We start from the raw sequence: 14,742 nt of genomic DNA on the forward strand, positions 1-14,742 counted from the left end.
ATGCTGTAAGCAGAATTTAATCTCCTTGCAACTCTGTGGGGTATTTTTACAGATGAAGATCTCAGGCCAAAAGCCAAAGTATCCGCCTTTCATCCTACGAGGAAAGAGAGTCCAAATGCTGGTCAGAACACATTTAAGTCCCTACCTCACCACAACATTTTATCAAAGCACCCTTTGGGCATACCTTTTTTACATGTTGTGTTTGTAGAAATTCTCAAGAAGGTAACCATGTCAGTTCATCACAGCATAACAAGGATTTGTTCAAGGATGTTATCAATTTAGCAGAATGCAGTAGGCAACTGCAAAGTGTATAATCTTTCTATGCATTCTTTCAGGGCTCCATGTTCCACCCTGCATTTATACACAGTCTTTTTGGCCCCGTGCTCTGGGGTAACCCTCAGCAGGCTCCACATAGAGAACAAGCCATTGGTGCCAATTACAGCAACTGAGTGACAGATCCGTTCATGGAGCAGCTCCCCATCTCTAAACCAGTTCACACTGATCAGGTTAGGGGAAAAGTTATTGATTCTGCAATTCAGCCTTAGCTCTTCTCCTGGCACAGGACTCAGTGGATCTGGAGTGATCCAAAGGACTTCTGGAGGTGTTCCTATTGGATGACAAGGATAAAAGGATCACTGGTTAGATGACATGTCCCCCAAAATGACAGGTGTAGCAGTAGATCATATTATGCCTGTTTCCACCCTAGTAGTCAAATGTGAATTTGGGAAAGATCTCAGGAATTGTATTCCAACCAGCTGGCAAGGTCAAGGAAAGGGAGGGTGAGGGTAATACAAAGCTGATCAGATGTTTGGGGCTGATGTGTGCCTTCAAGTCATTTCCTGATCTATCAGAGTTTTCTTGGCAAGATTTGTTCAGAGATTGTTCACTATTGCTTTTCTCTGCTGATGAAAAAATATGACTGACCTATGTTCGCCTAATAGGTTTCCATGGCCAAATGGGGATTTGAATCCCAGTTTTCCAGAGTCCTAATGCACCACTTCAACCACTATACCACACTTGATTCCAAGATCGATATAATTCTTTTTACACCAAACATACAAACCAATTATTTATTTATTTATTTATTTACAGTATTTATATTCCGCCCTTCTCACCCCGAAGGGGACTCAGGGCGGATCACATTATAACACACATAGGGCAAACATTCAATGCCCATAAACACATCAAACAGAGACTGAGAGACACACGCAGAGGCAAGTTAACCTTCTTCTGAGGGGATGTTCGATTCTGGCCACAGGGGGGAGCAGCTGCTTCATCATCCACACTGACGGCACTTCCTCATTCCAGGTCGTAAATTAGTTAACCTTGCCTCCCCACTTTAGTGGTACCTTATCTCCTACTTGATAGATGCAACTATCTTTCGGGTTGCTAGGTCAGCAACGAGCAGGGGCTATTTTTTATTTTTAATTGATGGGTGCTCACCCCGCCACGGGCTGGCCTCGAACTCATGACCTCATGGTCAGAGTGATTTAAGGCAGCTGCTCAACAGCTGCGCCACAGCCCGGCCCCATAAGCTGAAGTTGACTTGGTGGAAAAAAAACAACAAATTCAAAGCAATGCCCAGTTCTATCGATGTCTAATCAGCAATACACTCCACTGCAGCAGCTCCATTAAATTTGTTGCTCTGTGCGTTAGAGTTGTTTCTGAGTTAAAGGAATTTCCTGGCAACAACCTTCTACAATATGGTGCCTTCAAATGTGATGATTCTGGGAGTTGTAGATGAGGGCACTAAGTCACAGGAATCTGTCTTACAATATATAAAGAAGTGTGTGTAAGTGATAATTCAGATTTGCTAAGTTTGTGGTGTGTTGAATGGTTCAATAAACACCGATTTCATGAGACAATCCTACCTTGCAAATTTATTTCATAGGAGAGTTCCTCTACATTTCCAAAGCTGCTGTGGTGAATCTGACAAGTATAAATAGCTCCTTCATTGTCTTTGGTCAGGGTAAATTCAGTTTGACTCCACACACTGTAAAAATTGCTTTCACAAGGAAACGGTCCAAACTGTGTCACCTCTTCAACTGGATGTCCATTTCGAAACCAAACCAAATCAATGTTTTTTGGATAAAATTTCTCCACAACACAGGTCAGAATGAGCTTCTCTCCCTGGACAGGGAGCTGAGGTGAACTGAAGATGTAATGAGTTGCTGGACGAGCTGCCAAAGAAGTATCAAATTGGATAGGATTTCACCATTCAATCTTTTCAGATGTTACATTGGTTCTATAGCACTCTGACTGGATGCCAGAATTTTCCAAGTTGGTTCACTCTGGATGTTTTGGCCTACAATTCCCATCAGACACAACTAATCTTAATGTTAGGTGGGAACTTAAAGCAAGCTCCGAAGCCATGGAATATTATGTGTTGATGACAGAATGAATGAAACAATTAAGAAAGATTTAATATAGTATTCTGGAACACAGAAGCATTCCATGCTGCAATTTCTTAATTCAGATTCCACTTGCAAATATTATAAAAGGATATTTTATAAAATTATTGAAATATTATAAAAATTAAATCTCAGTCCACCAGAAATGAATAAGACTGATTTCCCTCAGGGTTTGCACACCAAAACATCACAAGAGGCCAGGTTTCACTAACACACACCTGCTCACTTGTCCAACTGTTCTGATTTGACAGGTATAGCCCAATTAACCAATTAATCATTTTCCATTTTATTTTTTCAGGTGTTTTTAAAATGTCCCAGCTACCTGCTTGTTTCCTTTGTCTGCCATCTATCCCAAAGCAATATGGGCAGAATGGATCATCTGGTTCAGGAAGGGGAACTCAAATTACTATCCTTGATTGCACTCCTCTTCCGTTTCTGCCAATGGCACTCTCTGTCTCCTTTCATGGAAGAGAACATGCTGGAGAACGTCTGTCTACTATCTTTATTTTTCAGAAAGGACCAGGCTGCTCTATCTAAAGAATGGATTTCTTTAGTAAATATTCCTCCCTTTAAGGATCCTAAAAACAATTTTCTTCTTCTGTTGGGTTTATGCAAACCCATCCTCCTAATGTGAATTCTGCTGTTGCTGAAAAAAGGGCTCTTTCTTTTCAATATGATCCTCCCATATCCAACACACCAAACATGTGTCTCCCTGAACGTATTAGGGGGAAAGGATGTACTGTAATTGTAGCTAATACATGAATGTTAAATCAATAGCCTTACCAGTAACATAAACAACTGTGGTCTTCCTTATTGGGCTCTTGAGAGTACTGTGCTGGATGCTGCATTCAAATTCTGCCCCATTGTCCTTTATAGTAGGCGTGTATGTTAGGCAGGAGGAGATGCTATAAACCCGGCCATTGGCTTCCAAGGGCTGCTGAGCCATGCTTGTTATGTCTTCTCTTACATCAGAAAGGGCTATATCCTCTCTTGCAGGATCTTCTGTTGATGCCATGTGTGTGTGTTTTCGGTACCACATCACATGGATTGTTTTGGGTCTGAATCCATTGATGTTGCATATCAGTCTAATTTTTTCATTAACTGGGATCAAGTCTGGCTTAATGATTGAGGAGACTTGAGGTTCCACTAAAAGTTAGAAAGGAAGGAAGGAAGTTTAGTACTCTGCAAAGTACTAAATGTTTTCTCCTATAGTTCAGGGAATTTGACTAAAGTTTTCTACCAGAGAAATCTGAGTACTTTAGCAACCTAAAAATTCCAGCATTTGACATTGGGCTAAAGTTCTGGAGACCAGGATTTGATTTCCCAGTTGGCAGTGAAAACCCACTCTGTGACCTTGGGTAAGTCACATTCTCTCAGTCTCAGAACACCACATAATCAGGTCATAAATTACTTGAAGACAAACAACAACAACAACAACAACAACAACAACACTCTCTTACACACAGGAGGATTCTTAACAAATACTGTATGAATTTAATTTCATTGCTACCTGATATTGCAAATCAGTCTGAATTTTTCATTAATCAAGATTAGGTTCCAACCAGTCACTGCTAAAAGAAAACAACACTAACAAGTCAGATGTTGAACACAGGAGATTCTGCATGCCAAGTTCTATATTCTATTATTGAACAATGGTGTCCTCCCAATTAATGACCTGCAAGAGGGTGTTTTTAAGGATCAGATAACAAATTATGGGAAAGATCTTGACCTGAGACCCTGCATAGCTGATGTTAAGTCATAGTAGACAAAACTTGCTTAAATGAAGCAACAGCCTGACCTGACATAGGACAACTCCCTCTGGTTCACAGAACAGCAAAGTGCAGAATGAATCATAGACCAGAAAAGTCATGGGTGCTAGTCAAAAGTGGTTATAACAGAGTATGATGGGACTGGAAACACAGGAGCAGGAACAGACAAGGTTATATCTTTCCAGCTACTGTTAGTAAGACATGTAAAATACTGTATCTGATTAAGTAAGCTAAAGCTCGAATCAAAACAGATGTGCAATTTGATGGTGTCTAAAGATAGTTCGTTCAATCCCTAGCCCCAGTTTTCTGCAACACCCTGCCATCCTGAGTGGAAACCAGAACAGTTAATATGGTTTGAGTCACTGCATTTCAAAACGTTTTTGGTTTCATGGAGAAAGTGCAAAACAGGTCAAATAAAATAATTAGTGGATTGGAGCAAGTGCCATGGGGGCATAGTATAACATTTTTAGGATTTTTAGCTGAAAAAAGGGTATGGTTGATGTTGTTGTTATTATTATTCTCATGCCAAGAAAGACTGCACCATTGAAGCTGCTGCCTGACCTCCTTGGTAACCGTTTTTCAGAGCCTGAAAACAGCTCTGAGATCTGTCAATTTTAACCACAAAGGAAGTAGAGCCATATTATGATCTGATGGAGAATAACATTGCTAATGTCCTTTGTCTCAAGGAGATTTAATTGGTTGTGTTGGTCTGAATTTAATTAAACATTTAATATTTGAGCAAAAAAAAAAGAAAGAAAAGGGTATGGTTGAGATGAGGTAGGTATCTAAAATTGCACATGGTGTGGCGAAGGCAAGAAGGGAGAGGGTTTTCTATTACTCCATAAAACTGTTGGAAAACATTAACCTGGTGGAATTATTTATTATGCAGTTCATCACTTTTTATTTCCCTTCCTTTTTAGGGAAAATATAGAATTAATAAAAGTGGCATAAACCTTGAAAACTTCCTATCAAAATGTCTCCTTAAATGCCTTTAAAAGTAACATGTAACTAGAAACTGTTACATGACACACCAAGAAAGCAACTTTGTTGTTATTTCCTACATTATTTTGTGATGTTGTATTCTTGTCAAAAAATAAGCAGTTACAAGTAACAATGTAATTTGCCAGTTCCAAATTCAGATAACAAATACATATTATACCCCTTTGAAGTTCACTCCCTGACACCAGTCTGCAAATAGTGAATAAATCAATTTCAATAAAATGAGCAAACTTTCTATCAAATTTACCATTTTATATTGTTCTTTTTAGTGATTTACCTTTAGCAAGCCGCTGCTGATAAAATATGGTTACAAATATACTGCATAAACCTGTCATCATGATGCAAGCAATGGCCACCCCGATGATAAATCCTGTGTCCTGATGATAAGGTCTGAGTGCTAGAAACAAATGCATTTGTTATCATCAGTAGGATATTCTTTCTGACATGCACTCAATCACCTTTTTGTCTCCAGGTTGGACTGCTTGCTGGGATCACCTGCCTTGGAAGCTATGCATTTCATTTCAGTTATCCTAGCCTGCTATTTTCTTCAGCATCAGAAAAGCACACCTTTGTTTAAACAAAAGAAATGGAAATGGAAACCACTGTTTGCAGCATAAATCACACGACATTCCATTGGCTGCCAGCCCCAAAAACCATGCACAGAGATGCTCATGATTAAAATGCACATCATTTTATATATTTTGTACATCAGTTTGTGAGCCTTCCTTTTGAGCAGATGTAATTATGCCTCTTTTTATCCTGCTGCCATCCCTAAATTTGCTGCCATGGCAGAAACTGTTGCTGGAACAGTAGAAATAAAGAAAACTGCATTTTCATTTTTTTTTTAAAAAAAACCAAAAAAAAAAAACCAAAACAAGATGTACAGGCAGTGGGATCTTTGTTTTAAACAGAATAAAATTTCTGAACTCTTCTGGAAGTATGATTCTACTTTGAAACAAAGTACAGTAAGAAACTACATATACCTTGCTATTGAAGGAACACATGGGTGTTGTTACTGTCAAACCCCTATATTTTAATTGTATGCTGGTGACAAACTGGGCAACATGATGGCACATGTGCGCTCAAGGAGTAGGAGGTAAGCATTCAACAAATAAGTATTATGATCTGACATGGCCCGGACTAAGGTTTATATACGAGGTATTTGGATGAATGGACTGAATTATTTATGTGTTTTAAACTTTGTATAATGTTTTTATTAAGTATTTAATTGATGTAATTGTGCTGTTTGATTTTATTGAATTCTGTTTTTGGGCATTGAATTTTGCCAACCCTGTAAGCTGCCTTGAATCCCTACGGGTGAGAAAGGCGGGGTAAAAATGTTGTAAATAAATAAATAAATAAAATGGGCCCAATTCCACAGATTACTCACCTTTGATTTACAACATTAAATTTACCTGTTTAAAAAGTTCAGTTATGTACTTTCTGAAGAGGTGGATCTTATGAGACAAGAGGCTATGCTGATGGCAGCAGTGCTGCTGGCAAGGCCTCCCATGTCAGATTGATTAACTGTGCCAAACAGCGACTGGGCAACAGCAGTTGGGGGAGGGATGTGTGTAACTCTAGCAGAGAATCTCTCAAAAGCAGACAAAAGCAGTAGTACTATAGCTAACACTTGTTAATCCTGTTCATAATGATGTGTGGTTAATGTCTTTTCAATGTCTTTTAGCATGAAAACTCTATGATAAAACAACCCAAAATGTTTGGACGGTGAATTTCTTCTGAGGGTAGGGACCAAGCATACATGGATATTCAAACTAAGCTATCAACCCTCAACAAAATTCATCAAAAGACACAGGTGCCTACCTGTGACCAACAATGTTGTATTCCTCCTCAGTGGTTTCTTCAGGGACTCGTGTTGCACCTCGCAGATGTACAGGGAGCCGTTGTTTGTCTCATTCACCATTTGGGTTACACGACTCAGCACAGTGAACAAACCATCAAAGCCATGTGAAGATGGGACTCCAGTGCATATATCTGAAGATAACGGTGCCTCATGTGTGCTGCCATGCTTTCGGACCAGCCAAGAGACATTAATTCTTTGAGGGTAGAAGTTGCGGACATGACAAGAAAATGTCTTCTCTCCTTCTGCTGCAGTCATTACACTTTGGGGAGATAGCTGGACTGTAGGCTGGGCTGAGACAGGAAGACAGATCTTTATTAGAGAGAAACTATTTCAAAAAGGTTACCTTTGAGGATCTAGCTCCCCTTGGGACACAATGGTTGAATAACACCTAGTTACATGAGCAACTGCACATTCCCTTCACATATGCAAAGAGACATCCCATACCTCCTTGTTCAAGAGGTTTCAAGCTGCTGTGAAGAGTCTGGGGCTGCAGCCCAAGTTCTTACTCAAAGTTTATCAACTGTAACTCGCATAACCCCCAATGCTACTTTGAGTCACACTATTGGGAGAAAGATAAAATAAAAATAATAATCAGTATCAATAAAAATGGCCAAGAAATGTTAACACCCTTGGATATAAATAGAGTATCTTGGAAAGGGGCATGGCTAGAAGCCTGAATTTCTCAGCATTATTGACCTTGATAATTTCCACATTTGTTTTGCTGAAATGACTTTAAAAATGACTATACCTCTGACTTTAAGCTGGATGTTTCCATTTCCATACTGTGGCATCACTAAAATGGTACATGTATAAATCCCTTCATCCATTAATGTTACATTGGACAGCATGAGTGATGCCATGCCATAGGGCAGGAACGCAGGATTCACTAAGGAACCTTGCCGGTAACTTGATGTGTAATTTCCATCAAACTGAAACACTGGCTTGTCTTCTCCAGATACCACTTTTTTCATGGTCCACTTCACAGCCACATCTTCCTTTTTGAAACTTCGCTGGACAGTGAAGTTACAATGAAGCACAACATCCTTGTATACCAGACCTATTACTGGGGAAGGGCTAATCTTCACCTCCAAGGCATCTGGAAATAAAATATCATAAGCATAACAATAGCGATTGCAAACCCTTTGTGATCTAGGGCTTTTAGAACAAAAATTAGACAATGTTATGTTCCCTTCTTTTTTGTATGAGAGCAAAATTGTTGAGAGGAGCCATTGGAGCTCATTAATAACTGTTTTGCTGCACAAACAAAAGTGAAGGGACACCAGCTGAATCAATTGGCTTCATTACTGATACATTGTTAGCTGGGAGCATATCCCATTGAGCTCAATAAACTGGATTTGCAGTTCCACTCATAAAAATTTCCATGGAAGAAATAAGTATAGCCTGAAATATTTCCCACCTAAAGTAGACCGCACAGTATTTCATAATGGCCAGAATATGTCCAACATGTGCATGAACAAGCCACTCTGCTGGCTTCAGAATACCTATTCATGCATGCATCATCAGTAGAGTATAAAATTATTTTCTTCACTAAGAGAGTTTTTCTGGGTCTGGGTTCACAAACTAGAAAGAAATGATTAAATAGATATTTAAATACACATGTGCCTTTTCTCCTGATAGAACTACAAAGATCAAAACCACTTTGAACTCAGGACACACCTTATTGCAGTTCAACCAGGAAATTCTGCAGGGGAGTGGAAATCTGGGATTATGTACTTCATGCAGAGGCTGCAAAAGTAAGTACAATTCTTCCTCCACATTTGTGGTTTTGACTTTTGCAGGTTTAATTATTCATGGATTTGACTAAAATGTTATGTCTGGAAATGTCTTGATCCTTCAGTGTGCCTAGTTGGTTAACTTGCTGCATTCATGCTGGAAGAACTAGGGATTTCTAGCCAGAATACCTCTCTAGGAATTACTAGGTCCTCCAATGCAATTCCGTGGGCAGCTTCCAGCAGAGGTTGAACACAGAGCCATATTGGAATATTTAGAAACCCAGAATTATTCTCTCAGGTAAAAAAAATAGAACTTTCTTTTCTTTTCTTTTTTTTTTTTTCTTTTTTTTTTTTTGCAGTGTTTCACTTTCACAAGGGCTGGTGCCTCAGCCTAACCCTAGAAACATTGAGGGCTGACTGTATAGAATGTTGCTTCTTCTCCTCCCATAAGATTCCTGGGTCAAGAAGAATAGCAGTGGTTGCTGCTGCCCCCTAAGAATGGCCACCAGACTCTCTCTAATGCCAGGGCCAGCAGTAACATTAAAAATCTGATTCTAAGCAGATATGACACTTGCAGATATGACACTTTGCACTACATTGTTATAGTGCTATTATTCCATTTAAACTCCATTGGACACATGTTGTAGAATTCTGTGCTTTGTAAACTGCAATTCCCAGAATTCCATATGATGTTTCTATGGCAATTAAAGTGGAAAAAATATTGCAATAACAGTGTAATGTGAGAACCAAGTAACAGAGGACAACCAAGCTTCTATTTCATCTTTTCTTTTAGGCCTGTTTCCTGACTAGAAGAGAAGTCCAGAACAACAACCTATTATGCAGAGATGCAAAGCACAACCACTTTTTCAGGGCAGGAAATTCTCAGCTTTGAGTGGTAGCCATTCCACAAAGCAAAAGGGAAAGTGGAAAGTAGTCTTACCTGCAGCCATGAGACACAACAGGAGCAGCAACACTTCCATCGTACGGTCCCTTTATAAAAAGAAAGGAAGAAATGGGAGGTGCTGGACTTTGGCTATACATTAACAGATCAAAAGTACACAAGTATTGCCAGTAAGGAAAGTGGGACAGTGGATTGGCTTCACCCTCAAAAGGCGCTGCTTTGAAATTGAAAGATTTAAGAATGAGATCGAGTACGCAGTGCAGAAACAGGAAGCAATGCCACCAATATTCTCATTTAGGAATACATCCTATTGAATTTGGTGACACTAGTAAACATGCTTATTAGATCATGGCAGCTGCATGTGTTGCAAATATCAGTTGAGGTAAGGAATGTTGCCCTTCAGATCCTGATCATTTACAGCCTGGAAGTACAAAATGAAATTATTACCCCCTGATTAAAATTCTGTCCCCCGCAAGAAATTTTATTTCAGTTCACACATTTCTAGCACTGAAGCTAGAACATCAGCCCTGGCCTTGTCTTTCTCAACTGCAGAGTATGCCTGTCCTCTTTGGCACAAGTCTGCCCATGCAAAGCAGGTGGACATAGCACTGAATGAAACATGCAGAATCATCACGGGATGCCTTAAACCTACACCTGTTGATAAACTCTACAAGTTAGCTGGCATTGCCCCTCGTGACGTGCGACGGGAAGTTGCTGCTAACGGTGAGAGAAAAAACGTTGAACATTGTCAAAGCCACCCACTGCATGGCTATCACCCTCCTCCCACCAGACTCAAATCAAGGAAGGGCTTCATGAGAACCACCACTCCTCTTGATGTTCCTCCAGCAACAGCAAGGGTGTCCCTCTGGGCAGCTAAACCTGGCAATTCTAACTGGATGGCCCCCCATGAGGGTCTTCCTCCAGGGGCAAACCAGGAATGGGCAACATGGAAGTCCCTAAACAGACTCAGAAGTGGAGTGGGCAGATCAAAAGACAACTTAGCAAGGTGGCACTACCTGGAGAAATCCTCCACCTTGTGTGACTGTGGAGCTGAACAAACAACTCAGCATATGTATGCTTGCCCACAATGCCCTGCCTCATGTACGGAGGAGGAGTTGTTTAAAGCTACAGACAATGCGGTTGCTGTTGCCCGCTTTTGGTCCAAAACTATTTAGTTGCTTGTGATTTCTTTTCTTTTTTATTTTATTTCCATTATTTGAAATGTATTTGCTGTACCAATGCTTTTGACACGAAATAAATAAATAAGCACTGAAGCTGAAGATTTTAAAAATGCACTTTAAGCCTCCAAAGAACACAGAGGCAGAAATAATTACTAATGGAATGAAAATAGAGCAAATGTAAGAGATCTAGGAGTTCAGGAGTAGTGAGTAGTGGTTTGAGCATTTGTTTATGGCCAGGATTTGAATCCCGACTATGCCATGCAACCCACCTATCTACCTTGGGCAAGTCACACTCTCTCAGGCTTGGAAGAAGGCAAAGGTCAAACCCTTCTGAATAAATCTTTCCAAGAAAACCCTACATCAGCAATAACTTGAAGGCACACCACAACAAAACAGTGATATATTTGAATGAGTTTTAGAGTCTCACTCTCTGGAATACAGGAAACTGAAGGAAAATGTCATGGGATAATTAATGTGTGGGGAGGAAGGTTGCACCTGCAATGCCTTCATTTGGCCTCTCCCCATAGCCAAGGGTGCATTTACATAGCAAAATTAATGCAGTTTGTCACCACTTTAACTGCCATGGTTCAATCTATGGAATCTTCGATGTTGTCATTCGGTGAGGCACCAGCACCCTTTCGCAGAGAAGGCCAATAGCCTTGTAACTTCTGTGAATGCCATAGCATTTGCTAACATCTGGCACATTTTATTTCAATTGAAAAAAAGAGTATGTAATCAGGGAAAGCATATGAAAGGAGATACAAAAAATGCTGGAAATAATTTTGCAGTGCTATGGTGTGGATTCCCTATAAAAGTGGGTAGCAAAGCAAAGCATGGTTGGAGTGGAATTTTTGCTTAGGGCAGGCATTGGTAAAAGTTGGGCCTGCTAACAGAATTATGGAAGTTGAAGTCCTAAACACCTGGAGGGCTGAAGTTTGCTCATGCCTTATCTACACTGTAGACTGAAAGCACTTGGACACCTCTTTAGCTGCCATGGCTCCATACTACCCTGTTTTCCCCAAAATAAGACAAGGCCTTATATTAATTGTCGCTCCAAAAGATGTGTTGGGGCTTGTTTTCAGGGGCAGTCTTATTTTTCCAAATTGACTTTTTACATGAACAGGGCTTATTTTGGACATAGAGCTTATATTTCAGGCATCCCCAGAAATGCTGAAAAAATCATGATAGGTCTTATTTTCAGGGTAGCTCGTATTTTGGGTATGGAGTCATGGGAGTTGGAGTTTGCCAGGGCTTTTCGCCTTCTCTGCGTGGTGCCTCCCCAAAGGACAACTCCTAGTTTCCGCTGCAGTGAGCCAGGGCACTTAAAACGGTGCCAATGTGCGTTAATTCTACAGTGTGGCCAAAATTATCCCCTGGCCGGTGGAACCCGGGATCCACATGGGGAAGCGGGCACTTGGCCTGGAGCCGCTTTTCTAGCAAGGAAGTGAATACGCCTCGGACACAAGCAGCCCGGTGCGCTAGGACGCTTGCAATGGAGGGAGAGGAAAGGAGAAGAAGAGCAGATCTTCTCCACCTGAGCCTCGAACTCGCGCCCCACGGCTCTCTCTTGTCTCCGCAGCCTCCCGCTCTGCCGCTTCGCCATTTCAGAAGTCATTCCCCGCCCTCTTCGGGAGAGAACCCATAAAGCAGTTCTCTGCCTTAATGCAAAGAGATTACCATTCACACGGACTCCGGCTGTCCAAAGTGGTCGGGGTTTCTTTCCTCCCTTCCTTGTTCATCATTGGATTCTTAAACTCTCTCTTTGCCTTCCCTCCTTTACAGCGCTTGTACCTGCCCCGTTTCAAGGCAGACTTGAATGCTCTTCCTGGTGAAGGCAGCGCGGTTGTGTGTTTGTTTGTCTACCCTCCGTTAGCCTGGGACTGAGTCTCCAAAGGCACCAGGTGTGTTCCGGAAGATTGACTTTGTAGGCGAGTAGTAACTTGGGCCAAATCTCGGGACGCAACCCCTCGTTATGTGTAAGAACAGGAAGGCAACTCCACCTCATTATAAACATTGCAAAAAAATTGGGAGAGAAAATGCCCTGCATGGGGCCACAACATTTTACTGGTCAGCCTTCACTCTTTCCCTTTCGTGTGGCAGCCCTTTTTTGCCCACAAGGCATCAGATCCGGTCTGATCTTGGATTCTAAGCAGGATCAGCCCTGGATAGTCCTTGGGTAGGAAATCCTCGATGAATACCTTGTGATGTAGGCAGCGTTTTAGAGAAAAGAACTTGACAAAACCCTTCTCAGTATCCCTTGTCTCGGGCTCCTTTTACACTGCCATATAATCCAGTTCAAGACAGATACTCTGGATTTTATATGGCAGTGTAGAAAGGACCTAAGAAAACCTTGGGAAATTCATGAGGTTCTTGTAAAGTCAGCAAGTAACTTGAAGGCACTTGCAGGCTCTCCTGTGAAATCTCACTTTCTGACATCTCGCTTTTTCAAGGCTTGCAAATTAAAGGTTCCATTAATTTGATGAGGGATCTGTGCTTTGCTTAATTCTCGCCTATGAAGTTCAGTTGAGACTGCTTGTGTGTCAAGGCTTGCCTATGGAAAGAGCAGGCCCTTCTTTGAATCACTTTTGATTGAAAATCCTCAGGTCCCTAATTTCCTGTACTATGTATCTCTGTGTGTGTATACTACACACACACACACACAAACACAAGCACACACTTCACTATTGTATGTTTGACAAGCACATACACGCCTGTAGTTGTCTGCTATTTGTAAAATATTTGATAATGGGAACTTACAGTGGGAATTAATTCCTAGTAAATAGAAGGGTGTGATCTTGAAGAAAATTAAAATGTCTAAGATTGGATTAAATTGCAGAGGGATCCTATGCTTTTATAGTTGTGCAGAAGCAGGAGTTTCATGCTGGCAAACTTTGTTGTGTGCCCTAAGGTTTTCTGGGGCTGAGAGTGTGTGGCAGCCACAATGCACTATACAGTTTCCCATTAATTGTAAACTTGAGTCCTTAAAAGTGGGGTGGCTCTAAAAAATGTAAATGTTCTCAAGTCCACTCAGATCAATGGGAATGGTACCTATCCTGCAGCAAGCCTATGTAGCATTGAACTGGTAGATTTTTCACCATCATTGGCAAAATACAGACAGCCCCCTGGGTTACAAATATCCAACTTCAAATGACTCATACTTAAAAATGGGGGTGAGACAACAGGAGGTGAGAGAAATCTACCCCCCAGAAGGGAAATTCACCCCTAAAAGAGTTATAATGGGGATAAAGTGTCTCAATTGAAGCTTTTCCAGCAATCCTTGTTTCCACAAGCCAAATTTTACAAAATCTCATTATCACAGGGACAGAAGGTGAGGTGAAATCTTCTGAACAGGGGCCCAGATAGCAAAATGGACACTACGGGGGTGTTAATCCTTTGCTTTGCTATCCAAAGCTTGTGTGTGAGTGTGTGGCTGGAGTTACACTTAAAAATGTACCTGTTCCAACTTGCAAACAAATTCAGCTTAAGAAGGAACCTACAGAACCTATCTTGTTCGTAACTTGGGCACTGCCTGTATAGTGTGTGTTGAATTTCTTCTTGTCAAGCAGCTCTTAAAAACAAGAAACCCGCAGAAGAAAACCTGGCATGCTACGGCAGTTTTATTGTGGGGAATATGACAGTACAGTAAATATTGTCAACTATTAGTTGTTGGCAACAGAAGCCACCTTTTATAATCACTGCTCAGGGACTTGGCCTAGTTATTTTTCTGCTTGGGGGAAAAGACAAGAGGACACCACTCCTATTCCTTGTACAAAAGCAAACAGGAATTGTTGTTACACCTTAAACTGGCAATAGAAATCATACCTACACAACTCTGCATTCTAAGTCAAGCAAAGTCTGAGAAGGGGGAGCCAGAGGATTCCAGT

The 14,742-nt window shown here is 41.0% G+C and overlaps 1 protein-coding gene and 1 long non-coding RNA gene across 2 annotated transcripts; one reads left to right on the forward strand and one right to left on the reverse strand.

The window, feature by feature from the left end:
• LOC103278775 (immunoglobulin gamma-1 heavy chain-like) lies at window positions 1–13,467 on the reverse strand. The gene is made up of 8 exons (XM_062978905.1): window positions 12,536–13,467; window positions 9,717–9,766; window positions 7,792–8,139; window positions 7,004–7,333; window positions 5,457–5,576; window positions 3,195–3,557; window positions 1,872–2,180; window positions 1–607 (listed from the first exon to the last, which is right to left on the reverse strand). The coding sequence occupies exons 1-8, from the start codon at window positions 12,598–12,600 to the stop codon at window positions 279–281; spliced, it is 1,914 nt and encodes a 637-aa protein (XP_062834975.1). The 5' UTR covers window positions 12,601–13,467; the 3' UTR covers window positions 1–278.
• On the forward strand, window positions 8,101–10,972 carry LOC134298490 (uncharacterized). Its single transcript, XR_010005594.1, has 2 exons — window positions 8,101–8,797; window positions 9,570–10,972. It is a non-coding gene; the product is annotated as an uncharacterized LOC134298490 (long non-coding RNA).
• Window positions 13,468–14,742: the final 1,275 nt, after the last annotated feature.

This window comes from Anolis carolinensis, chromosome 4 (assembly GCF_035594765.1).
Source record: "Anolis carolinensis isolate JA03-04 chromosome 4, rAnoCar3.1.pri, whole genome shotgun sequence".
NCBI lineage: Eukaryota > Metazoa > Chordata > Lepidosauria > Squamata > Dactyloidae > Anolis > Anolis carolinensis.

Coding starts and splice junctions, on each gene's coding strand:
- LOC103278775 (XM_062978905.1), bottom strand. CDS start 12,600: ATGATGAACAAGGAAGGGAGGAAAGAAACCCCGACCACTTTGGACAGC. Junction 8,140..9,716: donor GTTGTGTCTCATGGCTGCAG/GTAAGACTACTT, acceptor TTTTATTTCCAG/ATGCCTTGGAGGTGAAGATT. Junction 3,558..5,456: donor TCAGCAGCGGCTTGCTAAAG/GTAAATCACTAA, acceptor TCTAACTTTTAG/TGGAACCTCAAGTCTCCTCA.